The following is a 14554-nucleotide window of genomic DNA, read 5'->3' as shown; positions in this document are numbered from 1 at the left end:
AAAAATTGATTTAAAAATAAGTTTTAGTTTTTTTTTAAACTAACAAAATAATTTTTATATATTTAAATTTAATATTAGATATAATACAACTGTCAGGATATATTTTTAAGCAATTATAAAAAAAAATATAAATGCATATTTATAAATACATATTAAATAAATATTTGAAAAAATGATATTTTTGAAACAAAAATTGACTTTAAATATTGTTTCATGATAAAATACATATATTTCACTCAAAACACTTTTATGTCTTAAATTTATAATATATATATATTATATATATAAATGTATATATAAACTGACTATACTAATAAAAATATCTTTTATAATAAGACATCTTTAAATAAGTATAATTTAAAAAGTAATTTTATGATAAACAAAAACATATTTCTGCATTTATTTTAAATATAAATGCCTCAATTAAAATAAACAATATTAATCAATGATAATATTTTGTAATTTTATACATAAAAAATATATATCCTTTCATCAAACTAGAAGAATCAATTATTTTTTAATTTAACTATACATATTAAATTTTTATTTTTCATAATTTTATTTAGTCTTTTTGATTGAATGGTAAATCATTATTTCAGGTAAAAATTAATATAATATAAAAATATATATATATTAATAATATAGATTGTCATTTTATTATCTATGGTTAAAATTATTATGTATAATAATTATCTTTTTTTCCATAATAAATATCTAGTTAACCTGTTATTATTATTTTTTAAATTAATAAATAGTTTAATATTAACAATTACTACACCTCTTAATTAAAACATGTTCTAAGTATAAAAAAAAAGTATAAAATAAAGATGTAAAAAAAAAATAATTAAAAAAAATGCTATCATGGAAATAACTAAAGTGGCTATAACTTTTTGTATTTTTGTTTCTCTTGGAGTAATATTCATTTCACTTATAACAACAACTATTCTTTTTAATAAAATATCAAATTTCTATGATGATGCATTAGAAGACTTAACTGAATTTCAAGTTAGTTATCATTTTTTTTTTTATTATTTTATAATATATTATTATATTTAGGATATTACTGAAGGTACATGGAAAGATATTATAAATATAAATGAAGATAAACAAAATAATAATGAAATTTATAGAAATATATTTTTTGTAACATCTCGTAAAAAAAAAGATACAGAAAATGAATGGCCACCTGAATGTGCTTGTGGTAGAAGTCCAAATAATTGTCCTCCAGGTGAACCAGGAGAACCAGGAATTGATGGTACACCTGGTGACGATGGTGAACCAGGTCCTGATGGTATTCCTGGAGTTAATGCAGATAAAAGTCAATTTATAGGAAGAAAACAATCAGAATGTATCAGATGTCCTGTTGGAGAACCAGGACCTCCTGGACGAAAAGGAATGCCTGGTTTACCGGGTCCAAAAGGTCCCCCAGGTATATCAACAAATTCACAAAGTAGTGGGAGACCTGGACCTCCAGGTCTTCCTGGAGAATCTGGTGCACCTGGAAAACCAGGAGAAAGTGGTGAACCAGGACCACCTGGTAGACCAGGATATGCTAGACATTCATCTGTACCAGGTCCTCCTGGACCACCTGGACCACAAGGTGATGATGGTGAACCAGGAATTCCTGGTATGACAATTGATGGCGATGGTGGTTTTAGGGGACCACCAGGAGATCCAGGTTTTCCAGGTCTTCCTGGTGATGATGGTATACCTGGTAATCCAGGAGAGCCAGGAACACCTGGTAATGATGGTGAATATTGTAAATGTCCTCCACGTGGATCATACCCGAAAACTACAGAAAATTCGGAACCCGCAATAAATGCTGCAATTGAAGAAGCTCCTTCAAGTATTTCTAATGAATACAATACTGGAAGAAAAAAAAAATTGTAAATTAAATCAATTTTTTATCATTTTAATTATTTTAGTGATAAGATATTATAAAAAATTTTACCTAATCATTATATTCTTTATAAAATATTATCAAAGTGTTAACATTAAATGATAAAATATTTTATTATTAACAATTTTTATTGATAAAAATTGAACTGAAAATATTTTATTGATAAAAATTGAACTATAAATATTTTATTCTTACCACTATTACTAATTATAATAAGTTTTAATAATTAATAAAAAATAAAGTCATATTAATATTGATATGAATAGTAATTTTATATTTTTATTATTTTTTACATTTATACCTTCAATTTTAACTATTCAATGTCCTGATAAATATACTTATATTCAAAATTATGGAAGTACTATTGGTGAATGTATACATGTTGAAACAAATTCTTATCTAGATTTTGATTCTGCTCAACAAGTATGTAGAAAAAATAATGGAAATTTAGTTTCAATTTTAAATGGTATTGAAAATAATGAAATATTAAATTTGGAACAAAAAATAGATAATTTTAATAATTGTAATGGAAAAGTATGGATTGGTTATGAATATATAAATTCTACTAATACATTTGAATGGATTAGTGGACAAGAAAATATATATAATAATCTTGTAACTCAAAAAATAACAAATTTTTCTCAAAATACTGGTGTTTACTATAACTTTAATAAAAATAAATGGGTAATATATTTTTATTAACCACTAACAATATTTTATTTATTTTTATTATTTTATTTTTAGTATACTGCAGACAAATCAACAAAATTATGTTATATGTGTGAAATTTCTGATTTTCCACAAAGTTGTTTACAAATTAAAAACCAAAATCCCTCTGCAAAATCTGGAACTTATACTATATATATACAAAATAGGAAAACAAATGTTTATTGTGATATGAATGTTAATGATGGTGGATGGGTAAGAATTCAGGATCGTGAAAATGAAGATATGGTTTTTTGGAATAAAACGTGGGATGAATATAAAAAAGGATTTGGTAATGGTGAAACTAATTTTTGGTTAGGAAATGAATTAATATCATTATTTACAAATTCTTTTGAAAAAGTTGAATTATTAATACAAATTCGTGGTAATAAATTAGATAAAAATGATTCTATGGCATCATCAAATTATTGGGAAGGACTTTTTACATTTAATCTTTTACCTGAATACACTAATTACACAATAAGAATATCAAATTCTTCAGGTAATGCAACAGGAAATGGATGGTATGATTTTTCATATTCAGATGGATGGAAATTTTCAACAATTGATAAAATTAATACACCCTACCCACCATGTCTTACACAATTTCATATGGGTGGATGGTGGTATAATTATTGTGGTTTAGGGTCTTTAAATGGTCAATATAATCCACCAATTGCTGATGATAAAGGTTATGGATTTAGTTGGTCAATTGCTGTACCAACAAAAATTATAAATCCAGTTAAATCAAGAATAACAATACGTGAAGTTATTAATTGATTTATCAATAAATAATATAGGTTATAAATATTTCTAATTCAAAGAAAAATGAAAATATTTATAGAAAATTTTATAATTTTGCCAAATTATATATTAATAACAAGATATTATTAATTATAAAACTTATTTATGTTAAAATAAAACGCAAAAAAAAAAGATAAAAATTTTATGTATTTAAATTTGAACATTGATAAGGAAATATTAATAGTACATAATAGATATAATCATTATTTTATAATAAAATATTATATTTAATTGTATATTTTTTTAAATTTAACAATAATGGCAATAAATTGAAGCAATTTGTGAGGTTATAATTAAAATGTTGACAAATAATTTTTAAAGAAACTTAATATTATGGTTATATAAAAAAAAATTGAATAAAAATATTTCTCATCCTATGGTAACTGATGGCACAAAATAAATACAAAATCTTCTTCAAAGCCGTATTTGTATATCAGAAATGAAAAAAAAAATTGACTACTGGTAGAAAGCAATTCATTTTAAATACAATTATTAAATGACAAATATTATCAAACCAATTTTTTGTTAAAAATTCTATATCTCCCTAAAAATGAATTGAATTGTCTTTTTATAAATTGTAGAAAAAAAATTTAATTGATAACAGTTTTTTTTTTGTTGTCTTTTGCTACATAATAATTTGCTCATGAACACCAGTACAGTCGTTTTAAGGCACCAATATACATTATGTGAAATACAAAAAATACTAAAATATTTTTAGGTTTGTAAATATTATTTTGTTATTTTGAAAGAACGATTATTGTTATATTAATGTTTTAGATAATATTCCTTAATTCGTGAATGTTAATTAGTATGCATATATGCAGATCGTATAATTATTCTTGGGATATACATAATTACGTATCAATTGCTCAAGAAACACCAGATTAATATTTTGCGTTATATACAATATTAATTTATCTTGAATTTATTTAATTTCTTTTAAGTTCTTTTTTTATTTTTTTATTTTGTTATCTAAAAGTTGTATTAAAGTGTAATAAGCCATTTATTACAAGCAACAATTACTCGCCTATTCATTGTTTCATCAGAAACTTTAACATTATTAGAATTTCTTGGATTTGATACGGAACCTGTATCTTCATTTATAATATTTTCTAGTGTTGTAGCTGTTGATGGTATAACAAGAAGTGAAGATGCAATAGTATTAAGATTTGGAAATGACCATCCCATAGATGTCCAAAATTGCATACTTGTATAATCACTACCTACTGGTTGTGATGCCCATTCACGTGTATATCTTATTAATTCTTCTTTTTCTGGTGAATCAATAGACATTTCAATTGAAGAACTTGTAAATCTATCTTGAACAAGATCTTTAAATGGTGAATTATGAATAAGATTACTTAAAGCCAATGATGATTGTCCAAATAATTGTTGATTAATATCACTAGAATCCATTTGACTTCCATCATCTGATGATTCAATTGTTGTACATTTTGATTTATTTTTTTGTATTAATGTTAATGCTGTTGTCATGGCAAGTTTTTTTTCATCTTCAGTTAATAACCATGAGGCACGACGATCAAGCAATGATGCTACAATAAAAATATGATCTTTTGCATCACCTTTACCCGATTCTAATATATCTTTAAATGTTTCACGAATATCTTTTTCTAAAATTTTAGGTACATCACTTAATTGATTCCATAAATCTTTTTTTAAATGATTAAGTATAGCATGTAATGTAGGATATATCATTGATATATATGACGCTGTACCATTTTGTATCATATCAAGATATTCATTACATTTTGTAAAAATTTCAACATACTCTGACATTAATTTGATATCTTCTTCAGTTAATGTTTTCCAACTTTGTCCTTCAGCAACTGTATTAATTTGAACATATGTTTGATATTCAACAAGTGCATTATAAGCAATTAATACACTATTCCATGATGAATCTGTTGGAAATGGAATATTTGTTATTCCCATTCTAGATAAAGTACAAATAGCTACAGGAGATTGATAAAGTAAAGCAAGAAGTTCTAGCACTTTTTCTCTTAATTTTGTTAATTTATCAAATTTTTCAATAGCTATTTCAATTATTTCAAATAATTGATGAGCTGAACATTTATAAAATCTTTCTTTACCAAATAAATCATAACATTCTTCTAGTTGTATGTTGTAATGAAATCTTTTTTTGTAAATTAAATTAGTTACATTTGATTGTTTTTTATTATCTTCTTTGTCTTCATAATTATTATTAGATTCAGTCTCCATTGTTGATATTGAATTACAAACATCTTCTAAATTTTCACCACTTGTTGTGGCACGTAAAAGATTTGCAAGAACTTCCATCAAAACACGATTTTGTTCTGCTTGTGTCGTTAGTGGTAAATCTTGTAATTGTGTCATTAATTGAAAACCACAATTTAAGATAACATAACTCAAAATATTATCAGAAATATCATAAAATTTCATTATTGAATCTAAATCTTTTTTTAATTCTTTTGCATTTGGCACCGCATCATATGAGATCACACGCAAGGCTAAGACAACTGGTTTATTTTCAGCAGGATGTAAAAAATGTGCAAAAAATGCACACATTGGTTTATCATTATACATGACAACATTCATTGATATTGTCAATTCAGATAACATTCCAAGCATTGCTTTTCCATCATCTATGATTGCTGTTATTTCATTTAAAGCATCTAAATTCAACGTTCTCTTATCAGGTAATTCAGCATTTATAAGAGAACAAAATTTCTAAAAAAAAACAAAAGTTATTATTAAATATATTTATAAATATCTAATCCATCGTGAATAATAATATTTGCAATTTATTTATACACAATAATTTCTGTAGTCAATATACTATATATCATACTTAACAATTAAAATTAATATTGAATTGATCAGAGTTAAATTGTGAGAAATTTTCTGTATAAATATATCGCAAATATTTTATCAACGATGCAATGAATATTAATAAAAAAAAAGATTATATATCAATAAAAAAATAAACAATGATTTTTTTTAACATCTATCAACAATATTATAATATATATATATATATTTCTTAAAAATATAAATAAATATTTCATAACTACTATATCTATTATCAACACTCTATATATTTGTGTGTGTAAATGAAATAGTTTTAGTTTATTTCAAATTTAACACTTCTCTAAATGTTACAAATTGATAATATATGTATAGGCAAAATATAAAAATATATACCTATATCCATCAAATTTTCAACAACGAAAATATCTTTTGAATATATAGATAAAATATTATACACATAAACAAATTATGCTTACTTTCATTAGTGTAATGATAACACAAAAGTAATAACTTCATTGAATAAATGATTATTTTTATTGTCCTATGCAAATAAATTTACTTACCTTGAAAAATTCATTTTCTACATTTCCAAGTGGATAGGCAGCGTGATATAAAGCCAAATAACGTCTAGAAAGACTAATTCCTGATCTTTTAGAATTAATCAAGTTGCATATATTTGCGGCACCAACAGAATTCGTTATTGAAGTATTGTTATTAGATGCAGAGTTAATTAATGATTGAATGTTATTAGTTTGAATTCGATTTATTGTCTTAATGTTATTTGATATAACAGGGCTTTCTGATCGACTAAAAAACGAATAACAGTTTATATAAAAAGTGTAAATAATATTAGTAAAAAAAAAATACCTTATGACTTCTTTTTTAATTACTGGAGTTGTACAATTGTTAACTTTAATATCTGTTAATTTGTTATTATTTAATTGTGAAGCAATAGATGGTGCCATTGATACACCGTCAGCTGTTGGATTTAAAGGGCTTGTAACAATTTCTGTTTTAATAGATTCATCTTGAAATATATCTTTGTGTCTTCTTCTAAGATGTTTTCCAATATTTGTCGATCCTGCCCATTTAATTATACTTTCACAAAGTTTACACTGAGCAGATGGTGGACCTCCATTTTCTGATGGTTCTCCAGTATTGAAAAATTGCCAAGCCCAGTGACGCTTATCACGGCCCCCTTTACGCCGCATTCGGTTACTGGCATCAGAAACCGGCGCCATTGGATTGCCTAAAATAGAAATAAATATTTAAAAAAAAAAAAAAAAAGTAAAGTAAAAATATAATAAACTTATGTTAGATTAAAAAAGACATTTAAAACGTTTATGCAAATTTAAGCGTGATTAATTGAAAAAATGAATCATGAAGATTAACTTATACGTAATATTGTTAAAAATTAAAAATTTTGTTATACACAATGTGAATAATGGATAGAGAATAAGTTTGAAGTTGCAAATAATAAAGTTTAAGATCAAGTCTCTTAAAAACGGAGTAACACTACTGGCAGCACTTAACAAGCATCTAGTGACAGACAGTTGTCTGAACTGCGGATTGATTATAAATTAATTTTAAAACAAAGCCTTCCAATGATGCCAAGTCACTTTTTATTGAAACAAATATGTGATAAAAAATTATTTAATATAATGTGTATGAAAAGATAGTAATGTAAGTAAAGTTTGTTATTTCATTCAAAAACAGTTGTTTGTCAATTCAAGGACCAAAAAGTTAAAAATGTTGATAGTAAAATAATTTAAAAAAAAAAAAAATTATACATAAAGATTGATGCAATTTTTAATGTAAAAAAAGATAGTTGATAACATAATATAAATAGACGCCAATGCATGTTGAAATTCAATTAGGAAGTAATATTTTTTTGTAACAGATTTTTGCCAAAAAAAAAGTTTTGATTTTTTTCTTCCCAAAAAAAAATATTAGACATTTAAAAACGGATGTAAATTTATATTTAAATTAAATTGTATGTCATATAAATGTTTTTAATAACCACAAATTTTTAACATATTTATATATGCATATATTAATGTTAGTATTTCAATAGTTAAAAATATGTTATACAGGAAAAAAAATATTGCCATTTTTAAACAATACACATATAAATATATTTATATATCTGTATTTAGACATATATTAAATATACTTAATATTATTAATATGTAATAAAAAAAATTACCTGCTAATAATTGTAGTGATTGCATTATTGCAAAAAAAAATATTATAATATTAATATGTCAGGATTGAATTAAAAAAATTTTCAAGATTCAAGTATAAGGTGTTGAAATTTTTAAAAAGAAAAATGGGAGAAGAAGACAATGTTGATCAGAGAAAAGATACAATGCAGAGATTTCACTATTGTTATCCTTCGATGACTGCTGCTGGGGTTGGCTTTTTCGACTTTTCTAAAACAGATCCGCAAAAGTTTAAAGGAAATGGATATATACACAATCAATTCGAACAAACTGCTTCGATGATAGCAGGTCCTAACAAAGAGGTTGTCTTGGCAGTTAGGGATCTCATCATATTTTATCCCATCCCATTATTCTATCGTAGTTCCATCCTATCTTAACTAAAATATTTTAATCGTATCTTGAGAAGAAGATATCAGCCGCAACGTCTGATCAACTAACCAAGAATTTTATAAAATATAGCGACAAATTAGATTGATAACTAAAAGAGTTGCGGCCATCTTCTTTTTTAATGATCAGTAATACTTATTAACAAATTATTACTACTAATAAGATAGATAAAAATAATAATAAGAACGGCAAGGAAGATTAAGTTGGCAGGTATTATAATATCTACAGACTGCCTTACATTGATAAAAAGGTTAACTTTGTTTAACATAAATAAAAAGAATTATAAGATATTCGGTAAAAATTTTCAGAAAAATATTATTTTGCACAATGTTATCTAATTATTATAATTGCTAGAAGTGTTTGTTTAAAAGATACACCTTGATCTGTTAATAAATCTATCATGTGAAATTTTTTTTTTTTATATTTTATATCACTCTAAATTAGTTACAATGTTAATAAACTAAAATAATTATTTTTTCTTATCAATAACATATAATTTTGTTATTTTATTTTAAAGAAATATTTAATGAAACTTTTTATTGAATAACTTTATGAACATTTTAAATAAAGATATTTATATAAACTTGTTTTGAAATATAAAAAGAAAAAAAAAACTAAAAGAAAAAAAAATGGAACTTAAGAATTGTCATATTTCGTTAACCCCTCTTAGCACCAAATTTTTATTTTCTTATTCTTTTCTATCATCATCTAGAAGACTGTCTACTTTAAATTTTTAACTACTGGCACTTTATTCCATTTTTTTTTTTTTTTTGTTAGAATGGAATATATGTTTTAAAAAATCTGTCATAGTTTAAAGTCCTATGGTTTAGAAGAAAGCATTTTTACCAGTAAATGACATCAAAGTAAAAAGCCTACCAACTTGAAAATATGCATGCTAGAATAGTTATATACTGGATAACAACTAAATAGTTAAAAACTTTGAAAAAACTTTGCCTGGTAAATGATTGTATGTCAACAAACTTTTGAAGAAACCCGTTCATCAAAAGATTTAAAATCTTTATATTTATTTATTTTATTTTCAAACCAAATATATTAAAGTTATGTTATTTTATCAAAATAAAAGTATATTTAAATGATTTTATATAAAATCCAAAAATATTTTGTTAATAAAATAAGATAACATAATTAAAAAATGAAATTAAATTGAACAATTGAATTCTAAAAGAAATGAATTTAACCAATATATATATATATATATATATATAAATATAAAAATATATATATATATTATAGTGGTCAAAAATAGTGGTGTTAACGGAGACAAATATAAAATAAAGAGCATTGGCAAAAGTAATTGTCTAAGAAGTCCATATATTGCATTTAAAGATAGTTAGGGAATTTATGTGGTAAAAGTTTTTTTCAAAAAATGAAAAGAAGTCTCAAGTGTAAAAGGCGGCAAAATATATATTTTTAATGTTAGATTAAAATCTGGTAGTTTGATAAGAAGGGTTTTTAAAAGCAAAAATTTAAAATATCTTAAATATTAAGTCCAAAAAATATAGTAGAAACAACTCGATATGAATATATTTATGGCTAATAATTAGAAAGTGCTTGAAATGCGGGAATGTAAGACTTTTGAGTATTATTTAATAGTTCCTATAGTCAAAAGATAAAAAGGAAGAATCAATTAAGAATAAAAACTAAACAATTGTAAAATACAATCCGTTCACATATATAATAGGTCTAAATAAAAATTTATCAAAAAAATTTACTTTGTTGGTATGGTAAATAATTTTGTAAGTGTGATTATAAATTATAATGATAATAATAAAAATTATAATATGATAATATTGTTAGATCTATAAATATTTTTTTTCTAATTAAAAATAATATAATGTAGAGAGGAGTATTCATTACAATATAATAATATAAATTTTATATATTATGAATAGATAAATAAAATATAAATTAATTTCTAGATATTTTTTTTAACATTACTAATTATTAATTATATTTTATAACAATAAGCTTGCCATTTTTATTATTTTATAATTGTAATTAATTTTTATAATTCTAGAAATTTTTAATTTAATTCTTATTTTGCACTAATACTGATAAAAATTTTTAAAAATATCTATAGTAATTTTATATACACCATATTCATGTTGCTTTATATTTTAAAATTAAAATAAACAAAAAAGAAAACTGTTAAGTTTTTTTTATTAAGTATACCAAAAAGTCCTCAAGATCATTAAAGGAAGTATGATAACATACATCTTCTTATTCTCTTATCAGTATATTGACATCTAATTTTATGTAACAAGAGACAATAAAAGAACACTAACTGAAATTAAAAGATACTAAATAAAAAAAAATGTTATAGTGACAATAATTATTTTTGTTATGTTTAATAATGTCTTTTTTTTTCATTAATTTAAGTGACTATTAAAATTAATAATTAAAAAAAAATGTAATAAATAAATATAAATAATAAAAAAAAAGTTTCAAAAGATTCTATCGCAAATGAATGGTGTATCTAAATTAGGAATACACTCCTTGTCAAAGATGATCAAAAATTCTTGATATATTCAGATTTTTAAAACAAGTTTTGAATCAAAATGTATTTCAAAGTCGTTAGTTGCAGCTAGATAATATATATATTTTTACATTAATATGAAAAAGAATACATTTCAGTGAAAATAATTTTGCGAGCAAACAATCGGCTAGAAATTTTATAAAACCAGCATTTTATATTGTGGCAATAATTGTAATATAGTTTAATATAAATGTTTTTGATTACTCGTTAAATTGATACCATTGCGTAATAAAAAGTTTTACTCACTTTTGACTTGACTATGTTAGAAAAAAAAAAGAAGACAATCTTTTATATTTAAAAATCATTTTTACGGCAAAACATATAAATTGTATATATATATATATATTTATATATATATATATAAATAGAAAAATTGTGCGCAACTTTTATGAAAAGACAAGATAAGTATAATTAAAATTTGACATTACAATATAAAATAAATTAATTTAATAATAAATATTTAAATATTATTCAATATGAATAATAATAATGGCATTATATTATATATTTAAATTTTTAAAAAGAATATATATATTATATAAAAGTATTGTATTTTTATTAGTAAAAATTAGATATCTTCAAAAAGAAACCAAAATTAGGAAATGAATGAAAAAACAAGTCCTAGGATTTAACTTGATTATAGAAGTATTGAATGCGCATCCACCCAGTACTTGGTTTGAGCCAGTTACTATTAAGAAAGGTACCATGTATTATGAAATGGATAAAGAAAGAAGAACTTAAAAGAAACTGGGTTGTAAGAATAATTACGTACCGGTATCCTTTATAGGCAGCAAACTATTTGATAATGGTGGACGGGAATGAAGCGTTAAAGTATAAATGATGATGACTATCGATGGATAGAAATTTTCTTACAATATCAAGGCAGTAAAAACTGATTGCTGATTAAAGAATACAATGAAATTATGACAATTTTTTCGTTACTTAATATATTAACACAGAGAAATAAAAAGGCACAATTATAATTTTGTTTATGATGGTGGATTCAATTCGATAAGTGTGATGTGTTTAACTAACTATGTATACACTCTAAGTAAAAATTTGTCATGTTTAGTGATCATCTATCTTTTAAAATCAAACTTTGTTTTATTTTCTCATTGACAAATAGCAGTAGCTGAGATATACAATTGAAAAGAGGACTTTTATATTTAAAATCTTATATCAGATTTTATTATATATCAACTTAAATTTGTTAATAGAAATCATACTTCCTTCTCATACACAAAATGATAATTAATTTTAAAAGTGTAATAGCTCATATATATATAATTATACACATTCTTACATAATATAATCTAAGGTCCAAAATATAATACTAAGATTAATATTTAAACAAATTAATTATAATATAATATAAATAATTAAAATAAAAGTATCTTAAATATTTTACGTAAGAAAATTTTATAATAAATAAATATATTATCCTAGGCATATAAATTTCAATGATCTTTTTTATTATAGTTACAAAATTACAAATTAAAAAATTATATATATATATGTATATATAATATTTTTATTTATAAAATAATAAAATTAAATAACATTTTGTAACGTGATTTATAATCTAAAAATTAAATGCTAACAAATTAGAATATTTTTTTAAATACTAAATATTACCTTAATAATAGTCTAAAAAATATATTTGTTGATTGACCATAATACATAAATACTATCAATTTCATTTTTAGCGTACAATGTCATATAAATATATATATATATATTTATATATAATTCTAGTCTTGATTATTAAATAACTAATTCTAATTGATAAAATAAAAATCTTTTTCCTTTTTCATTCACTATCTTAACCATCTTTTATATTAACATCTCCCAACAAATATTCATATACATAAATTTATATATACTTATTACTGAAGACGCTGGAGAGAACTTTTCAGTAAGATTTTTGTTAGAGGACGTGTTATCGGAAGCAATTAAAGTAATGCAAAATTGTCATAAATAAATTAAGGAGATTGTTGACAGGTAAAAAGTTAGAATAATTTAAAGAAATGTTATTTTAGTCAATATTTTACTAGATATCTAAGAAAAAAAATTTTTTATGTATAATTATACCATTTTTATAAAAATAAAATTGAATTTATATATAAATATTAAATATATTTTTAATGTCAATTAAAATAATATATTTTTAAAAAATTAGTTATTTTATTAACTATATATATCAATATTTTTTTATCTAAATATAGATAAAGTTAATTTTTTAAAAATTAAAATATTTATATTTTGATAAAAATCAAAAAAAAAAAAATTAAAAAATAAAATAAAGTATTTAGTTAAGCTTTCGTTAATATATGTATAATTAAAAGGGTACATTATAAAATTCAACTAATTAAAATTAACAAAACAAAGATCAAACTAATGTAGTTGTGATAAACAAATTTCAGTATTTATAAGATGAAACATTACATCAATAAAACTGTATGACCGGATGTTAAGAAAAAATAGCTTTCATTTCATAGAAGTAAAACAAAAATAAAAATTCTAGCATATCATAGAAAGTGAATGTTATAATGTTTATACAGAATTATATTAAAAAAAAGCACATTAATATAAGTGCATAATGATTTATAAAGCAAAACTATTAAATGCCATTTAAAAAACAATCATACATGTATTATTTAACAAAAAAATCTTTTTTTTTTTTTTTCTTATTTTAGTTGGTATACTAACTTGTAAAACTTACTTTTTTCAGTAACATTAATTTGTTGTGTTTGTTGAAATGATGTCAATAATTGTTTTTGTTGAACATTTTGTAATGTGAAGAATGCATTTGATTGAAAAGGAATAGGATTAGAAATTTTTGGTTGAAATCCACTCATATTATTCCAAAACATATTAGGTTCAACTTTAAAATAGTACAAAATAAATAAAATGTAAAAGAATGATATTTAATAAAATGGCAATAATAAAAAAATTTTTTTTTTATTTAACAATAGCTATAAAAATGGAAATGTGTTTAATCTTACCTGTTCCAAAGGAAACAATTGAACTTTGGAGTGCATTTCTTATTGTTGATTCGTTGTTAATGTCTCTCCCATAAGATAAAACGGGCATATTAAAATTTGTTCCCTGCAAAATTGATGTAGTAGTATCAGCTTTAGAAAAGTTTGTCATTGTATTTTCTAAATA

At 22.7% G+C, this 14554-nt stretch overlaps 4 protein-coding genes across 4 annotated transcripts; 3 read left to right on the top strand and 1 right to left on the bottom strand.

Annotated features, from left to right (window-relative positions):
* Window positions 1–861: 861 nt before the first annotated feature.
* Window positions 862–1941, top strand: SRAE_X000244400 (Nematode cuticle collagen, N-terminal domain and Collagen triple helix repeat-containing protein; the record flags this gene model as incomplete). Its single annotated transcript, XM_024645659.1, has 3 exons — window positions 862–1005; window positions 1057–1886; window positions 1926–1941. 3 exons carry the CDS (start codon window positions 862–864, stop codon window positions 1939–1941), a joined length of 990 nt encoding a protein of 329 aa, XP_024499920.1.
* A 217-nt stretch (window positions 1942–2158) lies between these two features.
* SRAE_X000244300 (C-type lectin domain and Fibrinogen,alpha/beta/gamma chain, C-terminal globular domain and Fibrinogen, alpha/beta/gamma chain, C-terminal globular,subdomain 2 and Fibrinogen, alpha/beta/gamma chain,C-terminal globular, subdomain 1 and C-type lectin-like domain and C-type lectin fold domain-containing protein) lies at window positions 2159–3385 on the top strand (the record flags this gene model as incomplete). Its single annotated transcript, XM_024645658.1, has 2 exons — window positions 2159–2584; window positions 2645–3385. 2 exons carry the CDS (start codon window positions 2159–2161, stop codon window positions 3383–3385), a joined length of 1167 nt encoding a protein of 388 aa, XP_024499919.1.
* Window positions 3386–4393: 1008 nt separating this feature from the next.
* Window positions 4394–14539, bottom strand: SRAE_X000244100 (Zinc finger, BED-type predicted domain and Ribonuclease H-like domain-containing protein; the record flags this gene model as incomplete). The annotated part of the gene is made up of 5 exons (XM_024645656.1): window positions 4394–6139; window positions 6784–7027; window positions 7088–7469; window positions 14109–14270; window positions 14392–14539. The coding sequence occupies 5 exons, from the start codon at window positions 14537–14539 to the stop codon at window positions 4394–4396; spliced, it is 2682 nt and encodes an 893-aa protein (XP_024499917.1).
* SRAE_X000244200 (Hypothetical protein) lies at window positions 8550–8819 on the top strand (the record flags this gene model as incomplete). Its single annotated transcript, XM_024645657.1, has 1 exon — window positions 8550–8819. One exon carries the CDS (start codon window positions 8550–8552, stop codon window positions 8817–8819), a length of 270 nt encoding a protein of 89 aa, XP_024499918.1.
* Window positions 14540–14554: the final 15 nt, after the last annotated feature.

The sequence above is a fragment of the Strongyloides ratti genome, scaffold srae_chrx_scaffold0000006 (assembly GCF_001040885.1).
Source record: "Strongyloides ratti genome assembly S_ratti_ED321, scaffold srae_chrx_scaffold0000006".
NCBI classification, from domain to species: Eukaryota; Metazoa; Nematoda; class Chromadorea; order Rhabditida; family Strongyloididae; genus Strongyloides; species Strongyloides ratti.
Note: the sequence above shows the minus strand (reverse complement) of the source record. Positions and strands in the feature narration are given on the sequence as shown.